General features: G+C 57.8%; 1 protein-coding gene and 1 long non-coding RNA gene across 7 annotated transcripts; one reads left to right on the top strand and one right to left on the bottom strand.

The window, feature by feature from the left end:
* The first annotated feature begins 345 nt into the window (after positions 1-345).
* FMNL1 (formin like 1) lies at positions 346-25,594 on the top strand. 6 transcript variants are annotated; one of them, XM_072746982.1, is made up of 28 exons: positions 346-598; positions 9,488-9,571; positions 11,113-11,226; positions 11,920-11,993; positions 12,384-12,467; positions 12,789-12,926; positions 13,193-13,210; positions 14,521-14,629; positions 15,339-15,415; positions 15,626-15,719; positions 16,644-16,718; positions 17,027-17,137; positions 18,253-18,402; positions 18,889-18,990; positions 19,125-19,380; positions 19,623-19,937; positions 20,123-20,247; positions 21,036-21,238; positions 21,720-21,954; positions 22,161-22,229; positions 23,122-23,202; positions 23,286-23,415; positions 23,533-23,696; positions 23,943-24,044; positions 24,163-24,258; positions 24,532-24,640; positions 24,798-24,896; positions 25,128-25,594. In XM_072746982.1, exons 1-27 carry the CDS (start codon positions 470-472, stop codon positions 24,887-24,889), a joined length of 3,336 nt encoding a protein of 1,111 aa, XP_072603083.1. In that variant the 5' UTR covers positions 346-469; the 3' UTR covers positions 24,890-24,896; positions 25,128-25,594. The 6 variants fall into 6 exon arrangements, with proteins under 6 accessions (XP_072603083.1, XP_072603086.1, XP_072603085.1 ...); XM_072746985.1 differs by lacking the exon at positions 24,798-24,896 and having other exon boundaries at positions 11,113-11,196; XM_072746984.1 differs by lacking the exon at positions 13,193-13,210.
* On the bottom strand, positions 17,877-19,698 carry LOC112910693 (uncharacterized). The gene is made up of 4 exons (XR_011999617.1): positions 19,638-19,698; positions 19,193-19,453; positions 18,872-18,942; positions 17,877-18,381 (listed from the first exon to the last, which is right to left on the bottom strand). It is a non-coding gene; the product is annotated as an uncharacterized lncRNA (long non-coding RNA).

Here is a 25,594-nt window from a genome sequence, read left to right as displayed (position 1 = left end):
CCCTCCCGGCCGCGCCCTGGCGGCGGCGGACCCCCGGCCCGCGGCCCGCGCCCGCCCCCTCCCTCCAGCCCGCCCCCCGGGGGCCGGGTGCGTCGCGGCGGCGGCGAAATGCGGTTTGCGCGCTCGGGGAGCGGCAGCAGAAGTTCGAAAATCGCCGAGGGGGGAGCCCGCGCCGCAGCTTCCTGCCCCCGGCCCAGCCCTCTGGCCCCGGCGGCCGGCAGCCTGACTTCCTCCCCCCACCCCGCAGCTCGCCGCCCGCTCCTCGGACGGGGCCGCCCCGATGGGACGCCGCGCCCCGGCCCTCGCGCGCCGCTGAGCCGAGCGCCGCCGAGCCGAGCCCGCGCGCCGCCGCCGCCGCCGCCGCCGCCGCCGCCCGGCTCGCCCCCCAGGCCCCGAGCCGCGTCCCCCGCGCCCCGGAAAGCTGGATTTCCGAGGCTGGAGGCGCCTGGCCGACTGGGTGGGGACCACCATGGGCAACGCGGCCGGCAGCGCGGAGCAGCCCGCGGGCCCCGCCGCGCCGTCCCCCAAGCAGCCCGCGGCGCCCAAGCAGCCGATGCCCGCGGCCGGGGAGCTGGAGGAGAGGTTCAGCCGGGTTCTGGTGAGTGCGGCGGGCGCGCGGGGCGCGGGCGGGGGGCGGCAGGGGCTCGGCTCGCGTCCCCGCCCCCGGGGGCTCGGGTACCGCTTGGAGATCCCGGCCCGGTGGCCGCCCCTACAGGACGTGGGAATGACAGTGGCTTCTTCTCAGAGTGACTTAGCACTCTCCCCCCAAAACTTTGTTCTGCAGTCGCCGGGTCTGCCTCCCCGAGACACCCCCTTCCCCAGCGCTCCTGGGTCTAAAGGTCTCAACGAAAATGTCCTGCAGGAAGTTGGGAGCCCAGCACGCTAAGGGGTCCCGGAGCATCCCCTGCCGCACTGCACTCAGGCCCACCCACCGGGCGGTCAGGAGCATCTGCTTGTGTCTCGGGGCCAAGGTGGAAGGGTTACATTTTCATGTCCTGGGAGCTGGAGACTGCATTCAGGTGTCTGCTCCTAATTCGATGGTGCCTGGGCTGCTGGGAGCTGGGTTCTCGGATCATGCAGACGGAGGGGAGTGTCTGTTTCTCACCCCCTACATGTCCAGGAGAGATTGTCTGTGGGTTATTATCTGGGGCATATCCTCCAGCCCACTGAAGGGATTAAGGTTAGGAGGGTCGGGATGGGTTGGTCCACTCTGGCTTGGTATGGTGCAAAAGTCTGGGAGCACCCCCTCCCTTCCCCACTATCACCTGCTGGAGGAATGGGGGGGGGGGGGGCAGGGGGGGGGTCTTGGAGACTTGGCCCCTGGGGAGAGAGCCATCAGCTGTGGCTGAGCCTGGAAGCAGTCAGGATGTGTTTGGGGAGGGGCTCTAGAGCAAAATCAGGGCTCCCCAAGACTCGGTGGGAGGCAGAAGTAGGGAGGGGGAAGGGCCACTCATTTTCACTTCCCTCTCCCTACATCAGCCCTGTCCCAGGCTCCCTTCTCTAATTGTCTGGTGGCCTGTCTGCTGTCAGCTCCCTTGCTGGACTCTGGATGACAGGCGAATGAGGCCATGCTTTTTCCCGGGGGCACTTCCGAGTCTAAGCAGGCTGGCACTGCAGGTCTGAGGGTGAAGGCCCAAGGGAGGCACAGGCAGTAGAGCAAGCCTGGCTGGTGGCAGTGCTCAATTCTTTGTCCCCTCCATCTCCTTGGCATCATTTCCCTTCCCTTGCCGGTCATTGGACTGTACTTGCCAGATCCTCTGCATGGCCCCTCATAAGAGTTCCTAGAAATCTTGGCTGCCCCCTCCCAGAAGGAAGGCTAGGAGGGGTTTGGAGGAGCTTTGGGTGGGGTGAGGTCTGGTCTATCCTTTTGAAGGCACCTTGCTTGATTAGGGGAGAGGGAGAGACTCTGAGGGACACCTCACACCTGGCCAGGCGCTGATTACCCCCATCTGTCCACCTGCTTTCCCTTCCTCAAACCCATGGCCTGGCAAAGCTGAGCTGAGCAGGTGGGGGAGGGGCAGAATGAGGAAAGTTGGTCTCTGGGGGGCCATCTGGGGAGCCTGAGTTGGTGGTGGATCCCTGGACTCTGGCCAGGCTGATGGTGGGGGATATGAGTCTGTCTTTCCCCACAACTGTGTGTCTGTGGACAGGGGTGTGACAGACTGGCAGGGTGAAGTACCGGCCCCAGTTAAACACATTCTAATGGGGAGGAGCTGTGTGAATAATTCAGACCAGTGGGAAATCCAAAAGTCAAATGGTGAGGTTTTGATGCATGTGTACTTCTTGATTGCCCTGCTTGTGTTTTGGCCTTAGCTCTGATTGGCTGAGTCTGATGCTAACCGCCACTGGGAGTCCCTGAGTACCGGGGCATGCAAGGCAGAGGGCCAGAGCTGGGTCTTAGGGGGGAGTTAGGTAGAAATCTAGGGCAGCAGCACCCATTGGGGCTCAGCTTTCCACCCTAGCCCACAGAAACCCCAGTGTGTTTCTACTCTTGGCCTTCTTTCCGGGGAGGGATCAGCCTGTCCCTTGTCCTATGTGAGCAGAACACAACCCATCCAAGGTTGCTCGGCTAAGAACCTGGCTCCCCTCGCTCCCCACCAACAGGGACATGAGCCCCGCCCTGGCATGACAGCTTTGGCCCCTGCCTGCAGCTGCCTGGGCTATGTCTTTGGCTAAACCCACAGGCCTGGCAACCAGTGTCGCAGGGCGTGCCTCCATCAGCACTGCCTCCTGGCCAGAGGGGAGTCATGTCTGTAGTGAATGTCTAAGAGGAGAAGAGCCTCAGACTGCTGAGAGTGATGGGCCCCCCACCCCCAGGAATCTCTGATTCTTGATGGGAAAAGCATAGCCCCTTCAGATGTTGTCACATGGCCCCAGGGAAGCCCTTCCTTTCGCTATTCTTTTTAAAAAAGATTTTATTTATTTATTTGACAGAGAGACAGAGATAGAGAAAGCATGAGGGGGGACTGGAGAGAGGGAGAAACAGACTCCCCCACTGAGCAGGGAGCCCGATGTAGGGCTTCATCCCAGGACCCTGAGATCATCACCTGAGTGGAAGGCAGACGTGTAACCGGCTGAGCCACCCAGGCGCCCCTCTTCCTTTTGCTTAATCTCAGCCCTTTGGTTCCTGGTGGGGAATAGGATCCTGATAGCCAGTCCTTGGCTCCTGGCTGTGGGACCCATCTTGTGGGTGGAGGGCACCCCCACCAAGGCCCACAGCCAGGTAGGAGAGGGAGCCTGCTCCCCCTTTTCCTATGGTGGCCTTTCTCCCATGCAAGGGTGGGTGGTGGGGGGCTACCGTTCCAAGGAGGCTGTGAGAGAGACAGGTGCCCCTGCTTAAAATGGAGGTGGGGAGAAAGCAGGTTGAGCCAGGGTTTCCTACTGCTGCTTTAGCAACAGCAGAGGAGCGATGGCTGCCCAGCGACATGGGCCTGCTGTCATGGTGGGAAAACTAGCCCGCCAGGCTGCACGCTCTCACCTCTCCTATGCCATGCCCAAGGCTTGTGTCTCCCTTGTAGACTTTTCCCTGTAAGGGTCGGCGCTTGGGATGAACAAGGCACTCTTTCCTGGCCTTCCAGAAGTTCCATGCTTACAGCGGCTGAGCATAGGACACCTCTGATTTGTCTGGTCAGGGAGGAGCCTGTAGCCTTGGGACTCGAGGACCAGGGGAAGTTGCCTGGATGTGGTGCTTGAGGCTGAGAGTGATGCTGATCCACGTGGAGGCCAAACCAGCTGGAGACGAGTTTGCCCAATGGGCCTTGCACCCTGGGTGGCCCTCAGCATGTGCCCAGGGATGTAGACATTTGGTGAGGCTATATGGGGAGGTCAGATCCTGGGAGTCCTGCTTTCATCTGGACCCCTTCCCTGAAGAGCAGAGGTAGACTCCATTCTGTTGGCCGGTGCCCTTCTCTGGGATGAGACAGATGAAGTTGGGGACATGTAGCTGTAGGGGCACTCAGGCCCTGTACCTCTTATCTCTGGGGTGGGGTGTCTTACACAGAGAATCTCAATGGGGCTGTGGCCATGTGGGCAGATGTTGGGCTGGGCAGGAGCTGTGGGTTGACATTCTTAGGCAGGGCTGGCACGTGCTGACCCCGGAAACCCAGGGATGTGGTAGGCATGATTCACAGGGACATCTGGGGCCAGTTGGCAAGGACCTGGGTGAGATGGGCAGGAGCAGGTGGGGCTGCTCTGGGGGCTACCTCTGCATTTTTCCTGGGAACATGGAGCCCTGGAAGGTGGCTCAGGCCTGCCTGCCTCTGGGAGGGGCAAGGGTTATTAACGGGAAAGGCAGAGTAGCTTCCTGAGCTTCGGGGTCATTCTGTTGTGGGAATTGGGTTTTGTCTTTGCCACTTATTACCTGTGTGACCTTGAGCAAGCTCCTTAACCTCTCTGAACTTCAATTTTCCCCACATGTAGAGAGAGAATGCTACCGGCATATGCTGGCCTCCTAGGATTGTGGAAAGATTGATTTTGCCCTGACATAGAGCAAGTGCTCCAGAAACTCTCCCCGACTGTGAGGAAGGGGATGATGTTGGAGTGGATAGGATCCTCTGCATACTGGAGGCCTTCTAGGCCCTCCAGACTGTGCCTTTCCCCCCTTCCCATCTCCGTTACCGAGACCAACCAAGGTTACCAACTTCAGTCCTCACAGGCCAGGCTGCCCTCGCTGCCATCACGCAGGTCAGCAACAGTGAGGCCTAGACCGAAAACTGCCTTGGCCGGAAACCACCAGAGGGAGGGCCCACCTCTCCTGGAGGGTGGGGCAGTGGTGCTAACGGTAGCTGTGTGCACATGGGGAGGGGGTGGGGAGGCCTCCACTTCCCTCTGAGAGACGGTGTACTGGGGGGGGGGTTCCCCAGTGAGTAAGAGCTCAGTGTGGGCAACAACAGGAAGCGTAGGGTGCTGGGTGGCAGGAAATGGGGCTGGCTGTTCCTGGTTCCTCAGATGGGGGTACTGGGGCCAGACTGTCTGCAGAAGACCCCTGGGGGCTTAGGACCTACATTTCTCCCTGTCTCCAGTGCTCTTTCTTCCAAGGAAACTGAGTCTTCTTACCTGCTTGCCAGCCAGCTCAGCTTGGGCAAGCGACTTATTTGCTATGTGCCTCAGTTTCCCACTTGTGAAATGGGGATCACAATAGTGTTTACTGTGTAAGCTTCTTTTTGAGTTTTTTTAAATTTTTAAATGTTTTATTTATTTATTTATTCATGAGAGAGAGACAGAGACACAGGCAGAGGGAGAAGCAGACTCCATGCAGGGAGCCTGATGTGAGACTCGATCCTGGGACTCCAGGATCATGCCTTGGGCTGAAGGCAGATGCTTAAGCTCTGAGCCACCCAGGTGTCCCTTTTTTGAGGTTTAAATGAGTCAGTAGATAAAAAGCACTAGGAATTGCACTTAATGCAGAGTGAACGTTTGGGGAATATCTATCATTGTTGCTGTAATTCCCCAACCATTGTGGATTGAATGGGCAGTGCCTGCTGCCCTGGCTTCCACCTGGCTTGTCCTTATCCCTGCCATGGGGACTGTTCCACCCCGAGAGGAGAAGCTGTGAGCTTCTGGGGGTTCTTAGCTCCTAATCCCAGGGCCAGTCACCCCAGAGCCCTCCTCTAAGTCTGGGATTGCCTATGGCAGCCCCAGAAAAACCTATATACTGGAATTTTAAAACGTGGACAAAATTGATTGTTTTTGGAGATACACTGAAAGCTCTAAAACCAAGGTTGAGGGATGCCTGGTGGCTCAGTGGTTGAGCATGTCTTCAGCTCAGGGAGTGATCCCAGTCTGAGGATCCAGTCCCGCATTGGGCTCCCTGCAAAGAGCTTGCTTCTCCCTCTGCCTGTGTCTCTGTCTCTCTCTCTGTGTCTCTCATGAACAAATAAATAAAATCTTAAACACACACACACACACACCCCGCCCCCAAAGGTTGAGGCCATGGAAAGGTGGGTGGAAGAGGGATGGATGAGGAAGTGGGGGACACCTCCTGGCTTCTGGGCTCATCAGGCTGTGGAGCCCCCATAGGGCTGGTCTGAGCCTGGGCTTGGAACTCTAGTTTAAGGGCATTTGGGGACTCAAAGGACCAGACGTCATGAGGAGAGGGTGGGCAGGTGGGTTGGGACATAGTCTGAGCTTAAGCTGAAAGTGAAACCAGAGGGTGTGGCTGTGTCCAAATACAGACTGGAGCCCCTCTGCCTCCAGGAACACCTCTCCAGATATCAGCACTTGGGGGAGAATGGGTCAGGCTGTGCTTGCAAGGGGCTGGTCTTGGGGGAGCAAGGCAAGAGGTTCCTCTTGTGCCTGGAGAGGTAGGGGCAGGGATGGAGAATGATCCCCACATGTTCTAATAGAAAGATTGGGGAATCAGCTCCTTTTCTTGGCCACACCCTCAAAGATGGATCTTTTCCCCTCTTCCTCTGACCCAGAGCATCGAGGGCAGCTGGGAATGGGGGGCTGAAAGGTCAGCTCATTTTTGGCGAGCCTCAGAGACTGGTCCATGTTATCTGGATGTCTTACACACTTCTGCTCATCACCTCATCCCTCACCTTGGGGTCTTCAGTGGGCTCCCCCCAACTCCCAATCTGTGAAACACCTCTTCACAGTGTGTATCACTGAAGAGTATTATTACATCAAAACACAGCTTCTTGCTGGGTATTTCCAGGAGCTCTGAGAGCTGCAAGGCGGGGCGGGGGGGGGGGGGGGGGAAGTGTGCCTGTTTTATGGAGGAGGAGGCTGAGGGGTTTGGGAGACAGTTGGCTAGGTGGGCTCAGAAGCTGGGTCCCTTGAAGCCAGCGCAGCTTCTTCCTCCAGCTACGTCTCCTCCCAGGAGGCAAGTGTTTCTCCTCCCCTCACCTGGACTCGCCTATTTGGGCCCCGCCAGCCCACCTGCTGCTTGTCCCCCTGCTGCCGCCCCCTTGCTGGGGACCCTGGGCCTGGGGTCCTGGTTTCTGGGAGCATGTCACTCCACCCTGGGTGAGTGGCTTTCTCTGCTTCCTCCCTCGCTCCTTAGGGTCCCTGGCTCCTCGGTGGGCACAGCCGAGGAACAGCTGCTAATTAGCGCTCAGCGCTGTCAGAGCTATTTCTGATTTCTGAGCCTAAATTTAGCCTGTCTGGCAGGCTGGCGCAGCCCCGGGGCTTGAGCACACCCAGGTGGGTAAGGGGCGGAGGAGTGCCCTCCCTCCACCGACCGCTGTTGGGATGATGGACCCCACAGCAGAGGCTGCCCTCTCCCCAGTAATAACTGTGGGGTGGCCCGTGGGAGTGGGTTCAGAGTCAGCGCTGGGCTCAAAGCCAGTCTGGCTCCCGGCTTCCGGGCTTTGTAACCTTGGGCAGGTCAATCTGTACTTGCACCTGTACAATGGGACTGCTGGTGCCGGTTGGGGTGATTGGGGCAGAGAAGGTGTCCCCCGAGTGGAGGGCTCAGCGTGGTGCCAGGCGTGGTGAGCGTCCAGGCAGAGATGGCGGGTACCCCATCTGTGGAGGATCATTATTATGATTAGTTGCTTCTCCTAGAAGTGCCACTGGGGCTGTTCAGGGAGCCAGACAGGGCCCTGGGGTCAGTGAGGCCCCAGGAAGACCCATGTTAGGAAGCTTCTGTCTCCTGGAAGGCTCAGTTGCTGGGGCTCAGCCATCCCCCTCACTCCTCACTCTCCTTCCCCTCCACAGCCTCTCTCCTGTGTTGGCCAGCACTCAGTTTCCCTGGCATTGGCTGCCTCCCCACTTCCTCCTTTGCCCTGGCCTTCCCCCCTCTGCCCCGTGCCCCCCCCCCCCCCCCCGCGGGATGAGGATGGAGCAGGAGAGAACAAGGAGAGAGAGAGAGAGAGACAGCGAGACAGATCGAGAGAGAGAGAGACAGACAGACAGACAGACAGACAGACAGGGATCCAGAACGGTCCAGGTCCAATGGAGGCCTTACCCCAGTTCCAAGGGCCCTGCCTGGGCAGTCTGGCCTGTGGTGGCACGAGCCGGGCTGGCTATTGGCAGCTTGGGGGAGTGCAGCAGAGGAGACAGCAGCGGTTTCCTTAATCCAGGGGCTAGCTTTCACAATGGGGAGAAGAATGACGTAGCCCCATTGCCAGCTGGCCTGGGGGGCCTGGTGGGTAGCCAGTTTCACCTCTCAAGTGGGGCTCTAGCCGGAAAGCTTGGGCAATGGGGGCTGAGAGCACCCAGCTTCCTGTTGTCTGGGACTGACCCAAGGCAGTGATTTTTTTTGGGGTGAGGTCTGGCCAGAGCCCCAGAACTAGGCCCAGCACCCCAGAGAGGAAGCTGGCTGAGGAGCCTTGGGTGGGTGTGGCCCCTCTGTGCTCCAGCTGTGGCCTCCTTTCAGGCTCATGTGACTGAGGACGTGTAGACTGAGCCTCCAGAGCTGGTGACAGGGGCCTTTTGACTCTGGGCTGGGGATCCCTGGGGACTCCCACGTCCCCAGCAGGGATGGAACTCCTTGAGGGCAAGAACTGTCTTTTGGGGCCTGACACATAGTAGATCTTCTTTTAACCTGAGGTTTGCCGAATTGGGGTAGACTGGCATCATCTACTGTGTCTATCAGGAAGACAAGTTGAGTTCCAGGGGTGGGGGGCAGGGATCCCTGAGTGCGAGCAGCACTGGGCAGGACCCTATAACTGCCCTGTGAGGGGGAGGAGGACCAGGCAGAGTGATGCTGACCTTTCTTAGCTCTTGAGGGGAGTCCCAGCCTGGGCTACCAGCACCACAGACCTAGCATGTCAGCGGCTGTCCCCAGTTCCTGTGGCTGGGTGACCTTCCCCAGGAATCCCCCTGGCCCCTGCAGCCATGACGCACCTGCTTGGAATTCCCTGCCTGACAAGTTCCCTTGGCTTGTCCCGGTCTCCTCCTTCCAGAAGTAATGAGGAGGGATGGGGCCAGGGAGGGATGAGGAGGAGACTGCCATTGCCATGCTTGCAAGAGGTTTTCTGGTGTTTGTGAGACACTGGTGCCCTAGGCTACAGTGAGAGTCCACGTGGTGTTTGGGGGCATGCAGGAAGGGGGTCCAGTCCGAGCCTGGCTGCACTTGAGCCTGGCTGGAGGTGGATCCTGTTAGCTTCCCACCCAAATGGAAGAAGAGATTATACCCCCTCATTGCACATGGGGAAGTGAGTCCAGAGGAGCCAGAGGCCCCAGGAAGTTAGGTTGAGAACCCACGCTCTTACCATCATGGCAGATGTGTCAGGGAGGTGGTGTATGGATGACAGAGCCCAGGCCCCGGGGTCAGGCTGACTCCGAGTCAAATCCCAGTGTCACTTTCTAGCTTTGGGGCCTAGGCCAAGGTGCTCTACCTTTGGGCCTCAGTTTTCTCATCGGCTGATGCTTATCTCCCAGGTGAGAGGGTGACAGGTGTATGTGTATGACACATGACAGGTGTCCTGTGTATGAGGTCTCCTAGGGAGCTGACCCCTTGGGCTTCTCTGAAAATGCCCATGCCTTGCTCCTCACACTGGGCTCGGGCTCAGAGTCTTGACCTTGTCCTCCCTTCCCCCAGAACTGCATGAACTTGCCACCGGACAAAGTGCAGCTGCTGAGCCAGTATGACAACGAGAAGAAGTGGGAGCTCATTTGTGACCAGGTAGGTACCAGGCCCCTTCTGGCATCAGGGTGCCCTGCCCTGGCCAGGCTAGGGCTGGCAGGAGAGGGGACCCTGCCAGAGGCCTGTGTAGCACCTGCAGAGGGGGCTAGGGGTATCTTCAAGACTCTAGGATCTCCATCTCTTGGACATGGGCCTCCCCAGGGACCTTATGAGTCCCTGGCAGGGCTGGGTCTGCCCTCGGAAGAGCTGGCAAGGGGCTAGTGCAGGGTGCTGGCCAATGCAGCTGGGGCGTGTCACCACCCTCCTTGCTAAGCTTTTTGGAGCAGCCTCTGTTGACCCTCCTGCTCTGGACTGGGGAAAAGGGGGCAACCCCAGGGTTGGGCATCTTTGACTTCATGGGAGGTGTGAAGGAAGGGGCGGGGTCCCTGTCTTTCTTTTCCTTGGCCCCAGAGGAGCTACTGTCAACCAAGCAACAACCTGAAGGTATCCAGTAACCAAGCGGCAGAGCAAGAACCAGAATCCTTGTCTCCTGGAGCTTAGTTAGGCACCTGGGTTTGCCACCTTCATGGCCCACTGGGTGCCCTGTCTCTGCAGCTTCTAGGGCTGCTGTCCGTGGTAGCAAGGAAGACCCCTCTCCCAGTGCTGGGCCAGGGTGGGGCCTGGCTGCTGCAGTGATTCAGTGAGGGAGGGAGGCTGGGGGTGGGGAGTTGGGGAGCAAGGAGCCTCCCCTGGGAGCCAAGGCTGGGCCTTTGGCTCCTGCTAATGGACCAGAATGGGATGAGCCGGCTGTGCAGGAGTCTGGGGGGTAAAGGCTGGGCTGTGGAGGGAGGGTGGGGAGCTGCTTCTAGAGGCTTTGGGGCTGTGGTAGGGATCCCTGCTAATTGACCTGGCATTTCAGGTTGGGGGCTCAGAGGCCTGGGAGAAGTGGGATATTGAGGAGGGTGGCTGGGCATAGCTGAGGGATCTGGGTTGGGAAGGATGGGAGGGAGCTCCTCTGGGTAGGGCCCTCTGATATGGCCCCTGCTTCTCTGTGTGAGTGGCTATCGGAGTCCTGGGGGAGGCAGGGGAGTTAGGGGTTGCTCTGTTGAGCATGGAAGATGAGCAAACACATGCACAGGTACCTACCAGTGCAGCTCGGGGCTAGTGTGTGGCCCAGGGTGGGCAGGTGTGTGACCTGGGGAAGGCAGGTGTGTGATCCAGGGTGGGCAGGTGTGCAGCCTGGGGAGGGCAGGGGAGCTGGGAAGGTGCCACCTACTGGCAGGTCTGAGACCCTCTACCCAACCCCCCTTGCCCCCCCACCAGGGTGGGGTGTGGGGTAGAAGTGACACCTCCAAACTACCCCTCAGGACTGTGCTAGGGCTGTGGCTTGTGAGGCCATAGTGGGGAGCAGAGGTCCGGGACTGGGGTCTTTTAAAGTGGCCTGGCAGGTGGCTTGGTTAGATCTTTGGTATTTCAGAGGGGTCTTAAGATAGCCTAGGACCTGGGGTCAGAGCTGAGAAAGGGATTCCGGGGCGAGGGCTGGTCCTTCAGCCTGAGGTAGCTCTGGCTGGTTCCCTGGACACCCCGTTCCATTTTCCCAGGAGCGGTTTCAGGTCAAGAACCCTCCAGCGGCCTACATCCAGAAGCTGAGAAGCTACGTGGAAACGGGTGGGGTCAGCCGAAAGGTAGCAGCGGACTGGATGTCTAACTTGGGGGTATATGTCTCCCCCTTTTTCTCTGCCCCACCGCCACCCCTTCTAAGCTCTGGGCAGCCAGAGTAACCATGTGAATAAACTCTTTGGTGGGCTTGTGTATGAGTGTGTGTGTATGTTTCCAGGGGACTGAGAGGGCCCTGGGCAGGCACCTCTGCATCCCTGCGTGTGCTTCCACAGATCTGCTTGTGTGTACTGTACTGTGTGTGTGCGTGCATGTGTGCACACTGTGTGGCCGTGTGTGGATATGTATGTATACTATGTACTTTTGTGTCCACATATGGTTGTGTGCCCTTGGGTTCATGTATAGGTGTGGGGTGTGTGTGTGTGTGTACCTCATGTGTCCACGTATGAATGCATGGGTGTCTTATCTGTGTATCCAGGGTGCTTGTGTATGGATGCATATGTGTGTGTGCATGGCCAGGGTCTTCATATATGAATGTGCATGTGCCCTGTGGCTGGCTGTGTGCGTGTGCGTGTATGTGCGTGTATGCCACATGTCTGTGTGTATGGGGCTACGCAGAGCCTGAGAATGCTTATCCTGCAGGCAGGTGTGTGGAGGTGGTGGGGGAGGCTGAGCGTGAAAGGCCAGTCGTAGGGGGAGGGCAGGGGCTGCTGGCTGCTGCCTCAGGGCTCAGCAGGCCTGTGGGAGGCCCCAGGCTTCACCCACCAGACTCTCCTGTTCTTGATCCCCAGTTTAAGAGGCGAGTTCAGGAGTCCACACAGGTGCTGCGGGAGCTGGAGATCTCCCTGAGGACAAACCACATTGGGTGAGCAAGGGCTCAGATTTCCATCTTGGAGCCTGGGGGAGCTCTGCCTCCAGGTAGTTCCTGGGGCTTCCCCTTGCTACTCCGCTGTCACCTCCTTGCCCCCCAACCCCCATGCATAGGCTGCGCCCGTGGGCCACTTCTGGGTTGGCTGTCCAGTGCAGCTTCCCTGCCTCCTCTCTGCCTACTCTCTGCTCACACCTCAAGGCACAGTGGGGCTCTGGATCCTGCTTGAGCCCCCTGGCATCCTCTAGTGCCACTGGCTCTTCTGAGGTTGGGGCTGGCTGGTGTCCTGCGAGGGGAAGGGCAGGAGCCCTGGCTGTGCCTGTTCTGGGCCCACTCTGGGCAGGACCTCCCCACTGGCTGGAACTCAGGGAGCCCTGTGCCCTGCAGGTGGGTGGAGGAGTTCCTCAACGAGGAGAATCGTGGCCTGGATGTGCTCCTCGAGTACCTGGCCTTTGCCCAGTGCTCCGTCACGTAAGCCCCCTGCCCCAGCCCTCAGGCTGCTCCTCAGAGCCCTGGTCCACGTTTCCCTGTACTTCATCCACTCCTCTGGCCGCATCCACCCTGGGCTCACACACACCACACCCTTCACAGTGGGTGATGCCCCTTTCTAAGGACCTGCACGGATAGAGAGGGATGTGGCCTGGGATGGCCAGCTGGGACCTGGGTGGCTTACTTGTCTGTCCCATCATTCCCTGGCCCCCTCCTCTGACTAGCATGGTACCTCAGTTTCCCCCGCCCCTCCCTAAAGTGCCCCTGTAGCATTGGCCTTCAACCCCACTTGAACCCCTGCAGGTATGACATGGAGAGTACGGACAATGGGGTCCCTGGCGCAGAGAAAAGCAAGCCGCTGGAGCAGTCGGTGGAAGATCTCAGCAAGGGTCCTCCCTCGTCCTTGCCTCCACAGCCCAAGAGTCGCCACCTGACCATCAAGTATGTGGGTCCCATCACCCCTAGACCCCTGCACCCTCCCAGCCCTACCCCAGGCACCAGGGGGTGGTGGGAGGGGCAGCCTGGCATTGAGGATCACTGTAAGGGCCTCAAGCAGGGCTTGGGAGATGGATGTGCTAAGAAGCCTTCCAGGGATGGCATCTAGAAACTGGAATCTGGGTGGGTCTGGGATGAGGACGGTGTTTCTGGGTTGGTAAGACCTCCCTGGTACCTGTCTAACCCCCTCTTCTTTCCTGTGCGGCCTCCAGGTGCCCCCCCTCTCCCCGGTACGTAGCCACCTGGGGGCAGGTGCATGCCTGGTTGGCTCCCTGGGTGAGGGTGGGGTAGGGTGTTCAGTTGACACCCCTGGGTTCACCTGCTGCGGATAGGCCACCCCACCCTAATGCAGGACATCCTGCTGGGAGGCGGGGAGAGAGAAGGAGACACCCCTGGACCTCACATGGTCCCTGGCTTCCATCCTTCCCACTTTGGTCTAAGGGACCAACTTCATATTAAGCCCAAAGCTCTCCCAGTATGTTTCTTTGTTTGCTCATTCATTCATTCATTCATTCATTTAACAGATTTTTTTTTTTAGCATTTCCTATGCATCAGGCATGGTGGCAGGTGCTCAGGAGACAGATCACCCTGCTCTGGGGAGCCCTTGGTCTAGAAGGGGACAATGTATGACAGGCTATCATGGAGGTGTGACTGGGAGCTCTGAAAGGGGAGGTGGCTACTTCCTGGGGCATCAGGAAGGTTTTCTAGAAGAGATAGCATTTATGTCTCACAGATGGATACAGGCTTTACAGGCAGTGATGGGGACAAGGAGGGGCATTCCAGGTGGAAGGAACAGCATGAACAAAGACTCAGACATATTTGAGCAATGACAGGAGAAGGACGATGTGGCAGATGGAAGGAGGAGGTGGGGCTTCCCAGTGTTGTTGGAAATGTGATAAAATTGTCAAGAGGCACTGATGTGGAAATCCTGATTGGCAGTTCTGCCACAATGAAAAAAAATCCCATATTTTCTAGCAAAGAATTATCAGGGACACTCATAGCACTTACTATGTATCAGGCAATGTTCGAAGCTCATTTCATAGTCCCCAAAACCCGATCAGGAAGGTACTATTATTACTATTCCTATTTTACAAGTGAGGAAACTGAGGCACATATAAACTTGCCTCAGAAGCGGTGAGCTGGTATTTGAACCAAGGAGTCTGAGTTCAGAGTTGGCCTTCCAAGATGGAAGAGAAGCCCATGGGGCTGTGAGCGCCACCTTGTGGAGAGCATTTCCGTGGTGACTTCCAAGCTTTGGTGGTCTTCCCTCTTTGGGCCTCTACCACAACACAGCAACCCTTTTGATGCCAAGTTGCTGTTAAGGTTCTTTGCCTTCCTGACCCTCTCCGTACCCCCTTGCAGCATGCCAGGCCTGAGGCCTAAGGACCAAGGAAGTCTTCCTGCCCTCAGCTGGCCTCTTGGATTGTGTGGATGGGAATCAGTGGCCTAATGTTCCAAATGTGCCTTCTGAGGGTGGGGTGGGGGTGGGAAGCCAGGAGTAGGACTCTAATCCCAGCTGCCCCCTCCCTCCTCCACCCAGGCTGACCCCTGCCCACAGCAGGAAGACCCTGAGGAATTCTCGCATTGTTAGCCAGAAGGATGACGTCCATGTGTGCATCATGTGCTTGCGTGCCATCATGAACTACCAGGTTGGTCAGTGGGGACAAGGCACTGTGGGATCTGGGGAGCTGGGCCTGTCCTCACTGGGAGCTGCCTAGGCCGCTGAGGTTCAGGGACTGACTGTCCCCTGACCCTGTTCCCCATTGGAGAACCCTGGGGATGGGGGCCATTGAGGGTCTTGAGGCTACTGAGTCATGAGGGGAAGCCCAGATTCCTGTCCCCTTCCGGTCAGGTCCTCTGGAGTACCCTGGACATGACTGGGGGCATGAACCAAGGGAGTCTGAGTTCAGAGTTGGCCTTCCAAGATGGAAGAGAAGCCCATGGGGCTGTGAGCGCCACCTTGTGGAGAGCATTTCCATGGTGACTTCCAAGCTTTGGTGGGGACTAATGTGGGGACCTAGGCACACCCACCAAGGAAGGCTCGACACAGCACCCTCATGGAGAGCAGCTCTGGGTTACTTTGTTTGGAGGAGTGGCTGGTGGGGCAAGTGCTCCTTCACTTAGCAGGCCTTTGAGGGCTCACTGTGTCTGAGGTGCTGAATCCTGACACTGGCTTTTGAACAAAGTTATTTAAAAAGGGGGCCCAGGCTTTGGCAGCCACAGAAAAGGCTATAGTTGGGTATAAAGAACTTCCCAAGCTTGAAGACAGTGAGAGACCAGAGTACAATGGCACTGCTAGCAGTGCTGGCAGTCCTGGGGGTCTGCCTGGAGGAGCTGACCTTTCCTTTCTATCCCTAGTCTGGCTTCAGCCTCGTCATGACCCACCCAGCCTGTGTCAATGAGATTGCTTTGAGCCTCAACAATAAGAACCCAAGGTGAGGTCCGGGCCCCTCCCCTTTCTCCACATCTAGATTATCCTGCCACTTTACCCTTTGTCTACTCTGGTCCCCAGTTCTCAGGACTACTGACCAGGCTTATTCCACCTCTATTCCCCATCAGTTGCCCTGTTCTCCCCCAGCCAGACCTACACCCACCCTTGTTGAGGGGCCTGCTTTCAAGGAATAAACTGGCCCTTCTGTCCCTAGAACCAAGGCTCTGGTGCTGGAGCTACTGGCAGCTGTGTGTCTGGTGCGGGGAGGGCATGATATCATCCTTGCAGCCTTTGACAACTTCAAGGAGGTACTGAAGGCCCCCCACCCCAAACACGTGCTTGTTCTCTAGTGCTGCTTGCAGGCCTGTTGCTGGCAATTGTGGCCTCTTCTGGGGACAGCTGGGAGTGTTGGGTGGGCATTTGGGGAGCACAGGGTGAAGATAATCTGGGATGGGGAAGCTTTGGAGGGAAGGTGCTAGGTCATATAGGGGCACTGTCTGGGGTGACAGGGACAACTATGGAGGTCTGCTGAACCTCTGACCCTCAGCCTGGCCAGATCCAAAGTGTACTTGGTCCATGCATCTCAGAGTTGCATATATACATGTCTGCTGACTCTGGCTAAGTAGATGCATAAGAATATGATGCATAGGGGTGGTATATGGTCATTAATTTCTTTCATGAATACTTGTTGAGTGCCTACTATGTATCAGGCACAAACTGAGCACTTGGGATACATCAGTGAGCAAAAGAAACAAAGAAAGCAAGGGAGGGCAGATAATAATATACAGTATACAAAATGAGCAGGTTATGTGTCTGAAATGATGAACACTCTGAGGACTGAGTCCAGGCCGCTGGAGGGACAGGAGAAATGGGTTGCAGGGTGGTCAGGGAAGCTTCATGGAGATGGTGAAGTTTGAGCAAGGCTGTGAAGGAAGTGAGAGGCTTGGTGTGGTGGCAATCTTGGCTAAGAGCAGGAACAGCAGGCAGCTGGAACAGCAGGTGCAAAGGCCCTGGGGTGGGAAGGTGCCAGGATACCAGTGTGGCCAGTGTAGTAAGTGAAGGGAGGGCTGGGGAAAATGGAGAGGGAGGGGAGGGGAGGTTTTGAGTGGAAGAGCGACATGGCCTGACTCAGATTTAATGTGGAGGAGCCTGTAGAAGCACAAAGGTGGTGGCTACAAATGGCTTAGGAGGTATGTCACTGGGCCCTAGTGACAGCCATTCTCCCCACCCAGGTGTGTGGGGAGCAGCACCGCTTCGAGAAGCTGATGGAGTATTTCCAGAAAGAAGACAGCAACATTGATTTCATGGTGAGCTCAGAAGCCCAGGCTGGGCCTGGCCACCTTCAGTGTAAGGAGCAGCCAGGGGCCTGGGGTATCTGGCTTCTGGGCTCTGCTCCTGTGAATTGTGAGGACTGAGTGGTTTGAGGGTGGGGGAAGGGTGGATGTCAGAGATAGGGAAGCTGGAGGGAGGGGGTTGGGGGGGCGGAGTATGGGTAGGGACAAAGCTGGGTTAATGGAGTGAGAAATGGGGAAGAGAAGAGACTTGGGAGTATATGGGGCACAGAATGTATGCAGCACTCCGGCCCAGAGACCTGCCCATGGGCTCTGCTCCCCAGGTGGCCTGCATGCAATTCATCAACATCGTGGTACACTCTGTGGAGAACATGAACTTCCGTGTCTTCCTGCAATATGAGTTCACCCACCTGGGCCTGGACTTGTACTTGGAGGTGAGCCCTGCATCCCCCTCACTGGGACTCCCTGCATCTCCCTCACTGGGACTTAACCACTCGTCAGCTGCAGAGTAGGGCTGTGTGGTTAGCAACCTGGGTATTGAGGTCAGGCAGGTCTGGTTCAAATCCCGACTCTGCTTCTAAGCCCATGTGACTTTGGATAGGTTTCTTCTTCTCTCAGAGTCTCATTTTTTCCCATTTATAAAACAAGAGACTCATAAAGGTAATGATGACTCTATAAACAGAATGAGGCAGGACATTTTCTGCCACTTAATAGGCCCACTGTCCCTGGAGCTATTCTTGCAGGCATTGGAACAGGCTCTAGGTCACCCCGGGTCTGGCTTTTGGAGCATCATTCTCAGACAGGTTCTGACTCAAGCACATAATGGAGAGCACAGAGATATGGGGCCGAAGTGGGAGCTGGCTCATGTTGGATGGACCCAGGTCATAGGGGAGTTCCTTACCCTGGGGAAGGTAGACCGAGGGTCTTGGTGCTTCCTGGTCCAGCCTAAGCAGAGAAGCTGCAGGTCCCCTGATTCCTTTGGGGCGCTTCTTGGAGGAGCAGGACATTTGGGATTGGCTTTCTAGAGGCCAAAAGGTGAAAAGCTGGCTGGAGTCATACAACCATACAAGGGGATATTAGTCAGCCATATAAAGGAATGAAGTACTGGTACCTGCTACCATGTGGATAAACCTCAAGAGCATTTTGCTAAGTGAAAGACACCAGACACAAAAGTCCAAATACTGCATGATTCCTTTATATGAATGTCCAGAAGAGGTAAGTCCACAGAGGCAGAAGGTAGATTGGCAGTTGCCAGCAGTTGGGGGAGGAGAGAATAGGGAATGACTGCTAACAGGTACAGGGGTTCTTCTAGAGGGATGAAAATGTTCTGGAATTAGACAGCAGTGATGGTCACACAGCCTTGTGAATATACTACAAGCTACTGAATTATATGCTTTAAGATAATGAATTTTATGGCATGTGAATTATAACAATAAAAAATAAAAAAAGCGGGCTGGGGCTCGGGCCCCATCTCATGCTGATGGTGGGGGTGCATACTGGAAAGACCCCTTACATTGGGCCCCACCCTGCTCTTTCCGTCTGGGGACAGAGGCTCCGGCTCACAGAGAGTGACAAGCTGCTGGTACAGATTCAAGCATACTTGGATAACGTTTTTGATGTGGGTGCGCTGCTGGAGGACACCGAGACCAAGAATGCTGTGCTGGAGCACATGGAGGAGCTGCAGGAGCAGGTGGCCCTGGTGAGAGCTGCTCCTGAACCTGCCCCCCCCCACCCCCCACTGGGCTCAGGCATTGGTTCTGGGTGGGAATAGGGGGTAATCGTCTGCCGGGCCCCTGACCTAGACCTGAATCCAAATCTTGAATCCTGTGGTGTCTTTCTCAATGAGTGTTCGCTGGGTGCTGGACCTCGGAGGAAGGCAGGCGCCTCCTCTCCCTGCGCTCAGATCCCAAACCTGGCTTGGGTGTAACGAGGTGCCCGGTGCCCCTCTCCGCCCGCCTCCCTCCTCAGCGGTGCCTTGGTTCCTCCTCCGGAGAGAACGTCAGTGCCCTCAGGATCTCACCTCCTTGGCTCCGGCTCCAGGCTTAGCCCACCCGCCAGGCACCCTGTGCTAAGCGCATCCGGAAGCCTCCCCCAGCCCCGGAGGCAGGCCTGCCTGCTGCCGCCCCCTCAGCGGCGGCGCCAGTGCCCAGCGGCGGGTGGGAGCTCACCATGTGCTGTGCCACAGCTGACGGAGAAGCTTCGGGACGCGGAGAACGAATCCATGGCCAAGATCGCCGAGCTGGAAAAGCAGCTAAGCCAGGCTCGGAAGGAGTTGGAGACCCTGAGGGTGAGGCTGGGGCCCGGCTTCCCGGAGCCGACCCGTGGGGGCTTCTGCAGGGACACCTCCCCTGCCGCGGCGGGAGGGTGGGGCTCTGTGCCCGGCCTGTTGGTAGGCACTGACCCCTCCCCCGGGGCTCGCAGGAGCGCTTCAGCGAGTCGACCCCCATGGGCGCCTCCAGGCGTCCTCCTGAGCCCGAGAAAGTGCCTACCTCCGTGCCGGCGCGGCCCTCGGCCTTAGAGCTGAAGGTGGAGGAGCTGGAGGAGAAGGGGTTAATCCGCATCCTGCGGGGGCCGGGGGATGCCGTCTCCATTGAGATCCTTCCCGTCGCCGTGGCAACTCCGAGCGGCAGTGATGCCCTGACTCCTCCAGGAGTGCCCACCGGCTCACCCAGCCCAGGTGCGCAGGAGCTTCAGGCTGGGCGGGGTGGGAGCAGGGGAACCAGGGTCTGGAAGGGGAGCCCGGGACATCTCTGCGGAGAGAGCAGGCAGAGGTAGGCTCGGGGTTGTGGGCGTGGTCAGGTGGTGGTGGGACGGTAGGCGTGGGCTCAGTGCGCATGTGTGGGGAGGGGCGGGGCAGACCACCCAGGCCCCGAACTTGACACCCCCTTTCCCCTCTCTTGGGTTCTGGGTTCTCTCCAGGCTCAGATCTCCTACCTTCGGCAGAGCCGGCTCCTGGAGCAGCACCCCCGCCGCCGCCACCACCACCACCGCCCCCACTTCCCAGCTCCTCCTCCCAGCAGGAAGCCCCGCCTTCAGCACCCCCACTGGCCTCACCCATCCCTGGCAGCTCGGATCCCCCGCCCCCGCCCCCACCGCTGCCGGGAGGCTTGCCGCCCCCACCCCCGCCGCCACCGCTGCCTCCCGGTGCAGATGGACCAGTGCCTCCGCCACCTCCACCGCCTCCAGGAGGTCCCTCTGATGCTCTTGGAGGGTCCGGCCCAGAGATGGGCCCGGGTGAGTGGCCCATCCAGGGCTGGGGGGAGATATGGAGGTGCCCCGACCTCAGTGTCCTCCAGGACCCTGTGTATGGGGGCCTCCTTTTGCCTCCTGCCTGTCCTGTCAGGCTTCTCTGGGCCCTGGGTCTCTCCAGCCACCCCACCCTCATCTCCCTAGCACTCACCACTCCATCTATGTCCCAGGAGTAAAGGCCAAGAAACCAATACAGACCAAGTTCAGAATGCCACTCCTAAACTGGGTGGCCCTGAAACCCAGCCAGATCACAGGCACGGTCTTCACGGAGCTCAATGATGAGAAGGTGCTGCAGGTGAGTACGCCCTGCCTAGCTTCCAGTGTGGGTGCCAGAGGAGGAGGGGACTTGCCTGGATCGTGCTAGGTCATCTCCTCTACCCCTTTGTACAGATGAGGGCATGGAGGCTGGGGATGGGTGTTAAGCTAAACTGGATTAGTGTATCTGATAGGCAGTATATCTGGACTCCCCAGGAGGCTTTCCTAACTCCCTCACTGTTTTCTTTTTTTCCCTCACTGTTTGAGGGCACGTCTGGCCTCTCTCTCTTCCTTTTAAGCTTCTTTCTCACCACCCACACAGAAAACTAGGGCTTCAACTCTTTTTTTTAATCTCAGAGAAAGCCGGGTGGGGTAGGGTGAGGGGGACAGAAGGAGACAGAGAATCCTAAGCAGGCTCCAAGTTTAGCATGGAGCCCAACATGTGGCTCAGTCTCAGAACCCTGAGATCATGACCTGAGCCAAAGTCAGGCGCCTCTAGCCTAATTCTGCTTTTAATTTTCCAAAAAGGATGTGTTCTCTTGCCTCCAGCCATTGCTCATGCTGTTCCTTCTGCCTGGAATGCCCTTCCCTTTCCCCTTTTTAGCCCTGGCAATTCAGTTCTTCCTTCAGCTGTAAGGGCTTGGAGTCTGGGTCCCCAGGGTCGGGTGCTGCTCTTCCTGTGTATCTCCCATCAGGGCCTCTGGTCAAGCCGGGTTACCGGTTTGTTTCTCTGCGGGTGGTGTGGTCAGGGCTGGAAAGATGGGTCAGCCAGGAAGGTATCAGACCCCAGCCCGCCTAGCTCCACCTCCTCTCTCCCTGTGCCCTCAGGAGCTAGACATGAGTGACTTTGAGGAACAGTTCAAGACTAAGTCCCAGGGTCCCAGCCTGGACCTCAGTGCTCTCAAGGGTAAGGCAGCCCAGAAGGCCCCCAGCAAGGCTACCCTCATCGAGGCCAACCGGGCCAAGAACCTGGCCATCACCTTGCGCAAGGGCAACCTGGGGGCTGACCGCATCTGCCAGGCCATCGAGATGTGAGTATCTCTGCCCTGTGCTTGTGAGTAGCCCAGCCCCTTCGCTAGGCCAGGGTCATCAGGCATCTGGTAAAAGAGTCCCAGCTATGAGGCAGAGGCCATCAAGCTTCATGCTAACCCTGGTCGGGGGGTAGAGCTGGGAATCGCTTCTCATTTTCAGGCCCAAAAACCTGAGGCCATATTGTGAGTCACGCCCAGACTGAGACATTCCCATTTCCTCCCTGCCTCCTTGCCCAGCTGTGGGCACTCAGGCCCAGGCATTTACAGCTGGGCTTCTGTCACTGATGTATGACAGGGACCTCAGGCTTCGCAGCCCCCAACTTCCCTGAGTCCTGCCTCTTGGTCCTTGGAACTGTTGGCAGATAGCGAATACTGAAGTTCACTTATTCAGTGGAGGAAGTGAGGGGAGGTGGTAGTCCTACCCTCCAGATCTGGTGGGTGTAGAAGGATAACTACCCCATCTTCCACCACCTTCCACCAGGTATGACCTACAGGCCCTTGGCCTGGACTTCCTGGAACTGCTGACCCGCTTCCTGCCCACGGAGTACGAGCGCAGCCTGATCACCCGCTTTGAGCAGGAGCAGCGACCCATGGAGGAGCTGTCAGAGGAGGATCGCTTTATGCTACGCTTCAGCCGCATCCCGCGCCTGCCGGAGCGCATGGCCACGCTCACCTTCCTGGGCAACTTTCCAGATACTGTCCAGCTGCTCATGCCGGTGTGGGCGGGGCAGGCAGAGCGGTGTGGGCAGGGCAGGCTGAGCGGTGTGGGCGGGGCAGGCAGGGTGCTGTGCTCTGGGTTGGGGAGGCCGGAAGGCAGCCAGCAGCCTGGGCTCCCAGGGGGCATTTAGGAGTCCTTGAGCCTCCCATGGGCTAGCCCCGACCCTGCCCCAAACTTATCTTGCCTCTCCAATCCCACCCCCAGCAACTGAATGCCATCATTGCAGCCTCAATGTCCATCAAGTCCTCTGACAAACTCCGCCAGATCCTGGAGGTGAGAGCCCAGGGCAAGGGTCTGGGAAGTAGGGCCCACCTATGACTCCTTGCCTGTTCTGGGTTGTGTGAGAGGGATCCTCTCTGGGGATCACCATGTGATTAGCAGAGCATCCACACCTACCCAATGGAGTCTGGTGGAGTATCTGGGACCCAGTAGAAATGGCTCTTGGACTGTGACACCACAGCTGAGGAGAGGTCAGCAGTGAAGTTTTGGGTAGGAATAGCAGAGGACAAAATTAGGTATGCTAGGGGGCATTTTGCTGGCTCAGTTATTATGTGACTTTTTTTTTTTTTTAAAGTTTATTCATATTTATTTAAGAAATCTCTGCACCAAATATAGGGCTTGAACTCCTGACCCCAAGATTAAGAGTTGCATGATCCTCCAACTGAGCCAGCCAGGCACCCTGAGCATGAGACTTTTGATCTCAGGGTTGTAGGTTCGAGCCTCGTGTTGGGTGTAGAGATCACTTAAAAGATCTTAAGGGATCCCTGGGTGGCGCAGTGGTTTGGCGCCTGCCTTTGGCCCAGGGCACGATCCTGGAGACCCGGGATCAAATCCCACGTCGGGCTCCTGGTGCATGGAGCCTGCTTCTCCCTCTGCCTATGTCTCTGCCTCTCTGTGTGTGTGTGTGACTATCATAAATAAAAATTAAAAAAAAAAAAAAAAAAGATCTTAAAAAAAAAAAAAAAGGTGTGCCAGGCACACAGATAGGTAAACGTGATGTACATGGGCCATGGACCTGACAGGTCCAAGGAGGTATGCAGTGTGGGCTGAGCAGGCTGAGCATGTGGGGCTTGCTCTTTGCCACGTTGATTTGCACAGGTCATACTTCAGGGGGTTCCCTGGGCCCCACCACCCTGCTGAACTCCTCCCCCCCTACCTCTCCCAGATTGTCCTGGCCTTTGGCAACTACATGAACAGCAGCAAGCGTGGAGCAGCCTATGGCTTCCGGCTCCAGAGTCTGGATGTGGTGAGGGGCACAAAGCGGGGTTCCCTGGCCTGGGGGATGGGGAATAGCTGGTGGCCTGTGGCTTACAACTGGCCTGCATGCAGTTGCTGGAGATGAAGTCCACTGACCGCAAGCAGACGCTGTTGCACTACCTAGTGAAGGTCATTGCTGAGAAGTACCCACAGCTCACAGGTTTCCACAGTGACCTACACTTTTTGGACAAGGCAGGGTCAGGTAGGGGTGCAGGTATCCCATCCTTGGGTGGGGTGAGGGGCTCCGCCCTGGGGAGGGGACATGGGAATGTGGCCTCTCTGATTCCCTGCCTCTATACCGCCCTGCCCTCCCACTCAGTGTCCTTGGACAGCGTCCTAGGGGACGTGCGTTCCCTCCAGCGAGGCCTGGAGTTGACCCAGCGAGAGTTTGTGCGGCAGGACGACTGCATGGTGCTTAAGGAGTTCTTGAGGGCCAACTCGCCCACCATGGATAAACTGCTGGCAGACAGCAAGACTGCTCAGGTGGGCCAGGGCTGGCCAAGAGCGCTGAAGGTGGGGAGTCTGGGGTGGGGGATGTAGGCCGAGAAGAAGGCCGTGGTGGGGGATGTAGGCCGGGAGGGTCAGGGACACAGTCGGGGATGAGGCAGGGGGTCCACCTGCCTGGCAGAGCAGAGATGATGTGGCCAGGGATGAAGTGGCCAGGGTCTTAAAGGCACACAGAACTCCTGGGGGTGGGTGCTGGTGGGTCTGACAGGCTGTTGCCCACAGGAGGCCTACAAATCTGTGGTAGAGTACTTCGGAGAGAACCCCAAGACCACATCCCCCTCCATGTTCTTTTCCCTCTTTAGCCGTTTCATCAAGGCCTACAAGGTATGTGTGTCTGGTGGGCATTTTGGCCTCTCCACTTGGGCAGTGCGAGGGGTAGGGGACACTTCTCTCTGAGGGTTGGATAAGACTCTCCTCATGGAGACCCACTTTGGCCCCTCAGAAAGCTGAGCAGGAGGTGGAACAGTGGAAGAAGGAAGCAGTAGCCCAGGAGGCAGGTGCCGACGCCCCGGGCAAAGAGGAAGCCCCAGCACCCAAGGTAGGCAGTTGTGCCTGAGCTCAGCACTTTGCAGGGATCCTCATCCCAAAGATCTGGCCCCTTTCCACACCCTCCTTTCTATGAATAGACCTTGCCCAAGGTGAGGATGGTACTTCAGGAACCTGGGATGGGAATGGCTTCCTTCTGCTCCAGCCTGCTGTGGGGGACCAGGCAGGCAGATGTTCTAGGGTTTGGTAGCCTGGGGAGAGGGGATTCTGGAGCTAGAGCTACACACCTTCCATTACCAACTCCTCCTCCCCATCACCACCCAAGGCCCGGCGGCAGCAGATGGACCTCATCTCTGAGCTGAAGCGGAAGCAGCAGAAGGAGCCACTTATCTATGAGAGTGACCGTGATGGCGCCATTGAAGATATCATCACAGGTGAGGCTTTGGCTGGGCCTGGCCTGGCCTCTGTCTGTCCTTCTAATGCTGTCCTCCCTCCTCCCCCACCCTAGGGGTCTGGCTGCCTTACTGCCTCTTGCTTTTTTTTTCTGTCTTTTTTCCCTTTCTTTCCCTCCTCCTCCATCCTAACCGTCAGTGCTCAAGACGGTGCCCTTCACGGCCCGCACCGGCAAGCGGACATCCAGGCTCCTCTGTGAGGCCAGCCTGGGAGAAGAGATCCCTCTCTAGCCCTCAGGTACCTGGGTAGCCTGGCCTCTGACCCCAGAAGCTGCCCGCAACCCTGGGGGCCCTCAGGGGATTGGGTCATGCTGTCCTCCCTGGGGCCACACATGGCTGGGGTGTGCTTGAGCAGGGTCTGGTAAACATAAACACGGCCCCTACAGGGCTGAGGTCTGTGCCCTGGAGCTGTGGTCCTAGCCCAGGGGCAGACTTCTGAAGGGTAAGTGTCTCTCCTCCTGGCTGCCAGATCTGCGGAATCAGCCCTACATCCGCTCAGACACAGGCCGCAGAAGTGCTCGCCGGCGCCCTCCGGGGCCCCCCCTGCAGGTCACCTCGGATCTCTCCCTCTAGCCCGCAGTTTCTGCTCATGGACTCAGTGGGGGATGGAGGTTGGCAAGCCATGGCACGAGGAAGGTGGCCCTCAGCTCGGCTGGGCCTGGGCGACCCCCTCTGGCGCTGCCACCTTCTGAGATGGGCCCACCCCAGGTGGTGGGTGTGGGGATGGGGGAGCGCAGGGGCGTGGTGGACGTGCAGCATTGCTGGCTGCTCCCCCAAATGCTGCTTGCAGCACCCCTCACCCCCTAATAGCCATACTTAGCCTCAGCCGGAGCCTGGCCTGTAACTTATAAAGTGCAACCTCGTGCTCCACCCTGAGCTCCGGGAACTTTCCATGGACCTTATTTTTATACAAGATTAATAAAGATGTTTGCAAAA

This window comes from Vulpes vulpes, chromosome 2 (genome assembly GCF_048418805.1).
Source record: "Vulpes vulpes isolate BD-2025 chromosome 2, VulVul3, whole genome shotgun sequence".
In the NCBI taxonomy this organism is placed as follows: domain Eukaryota; kingdom Metazoa; phylum Chordata; class Mammalia; order Carnivora; family Canidae; genus Vulpes; species Vulpes vulpes.
Note: the sequence above shows the minus strand (reverse complement) of the source record. Positions and strands in the feature narration are given on the sequence as shown.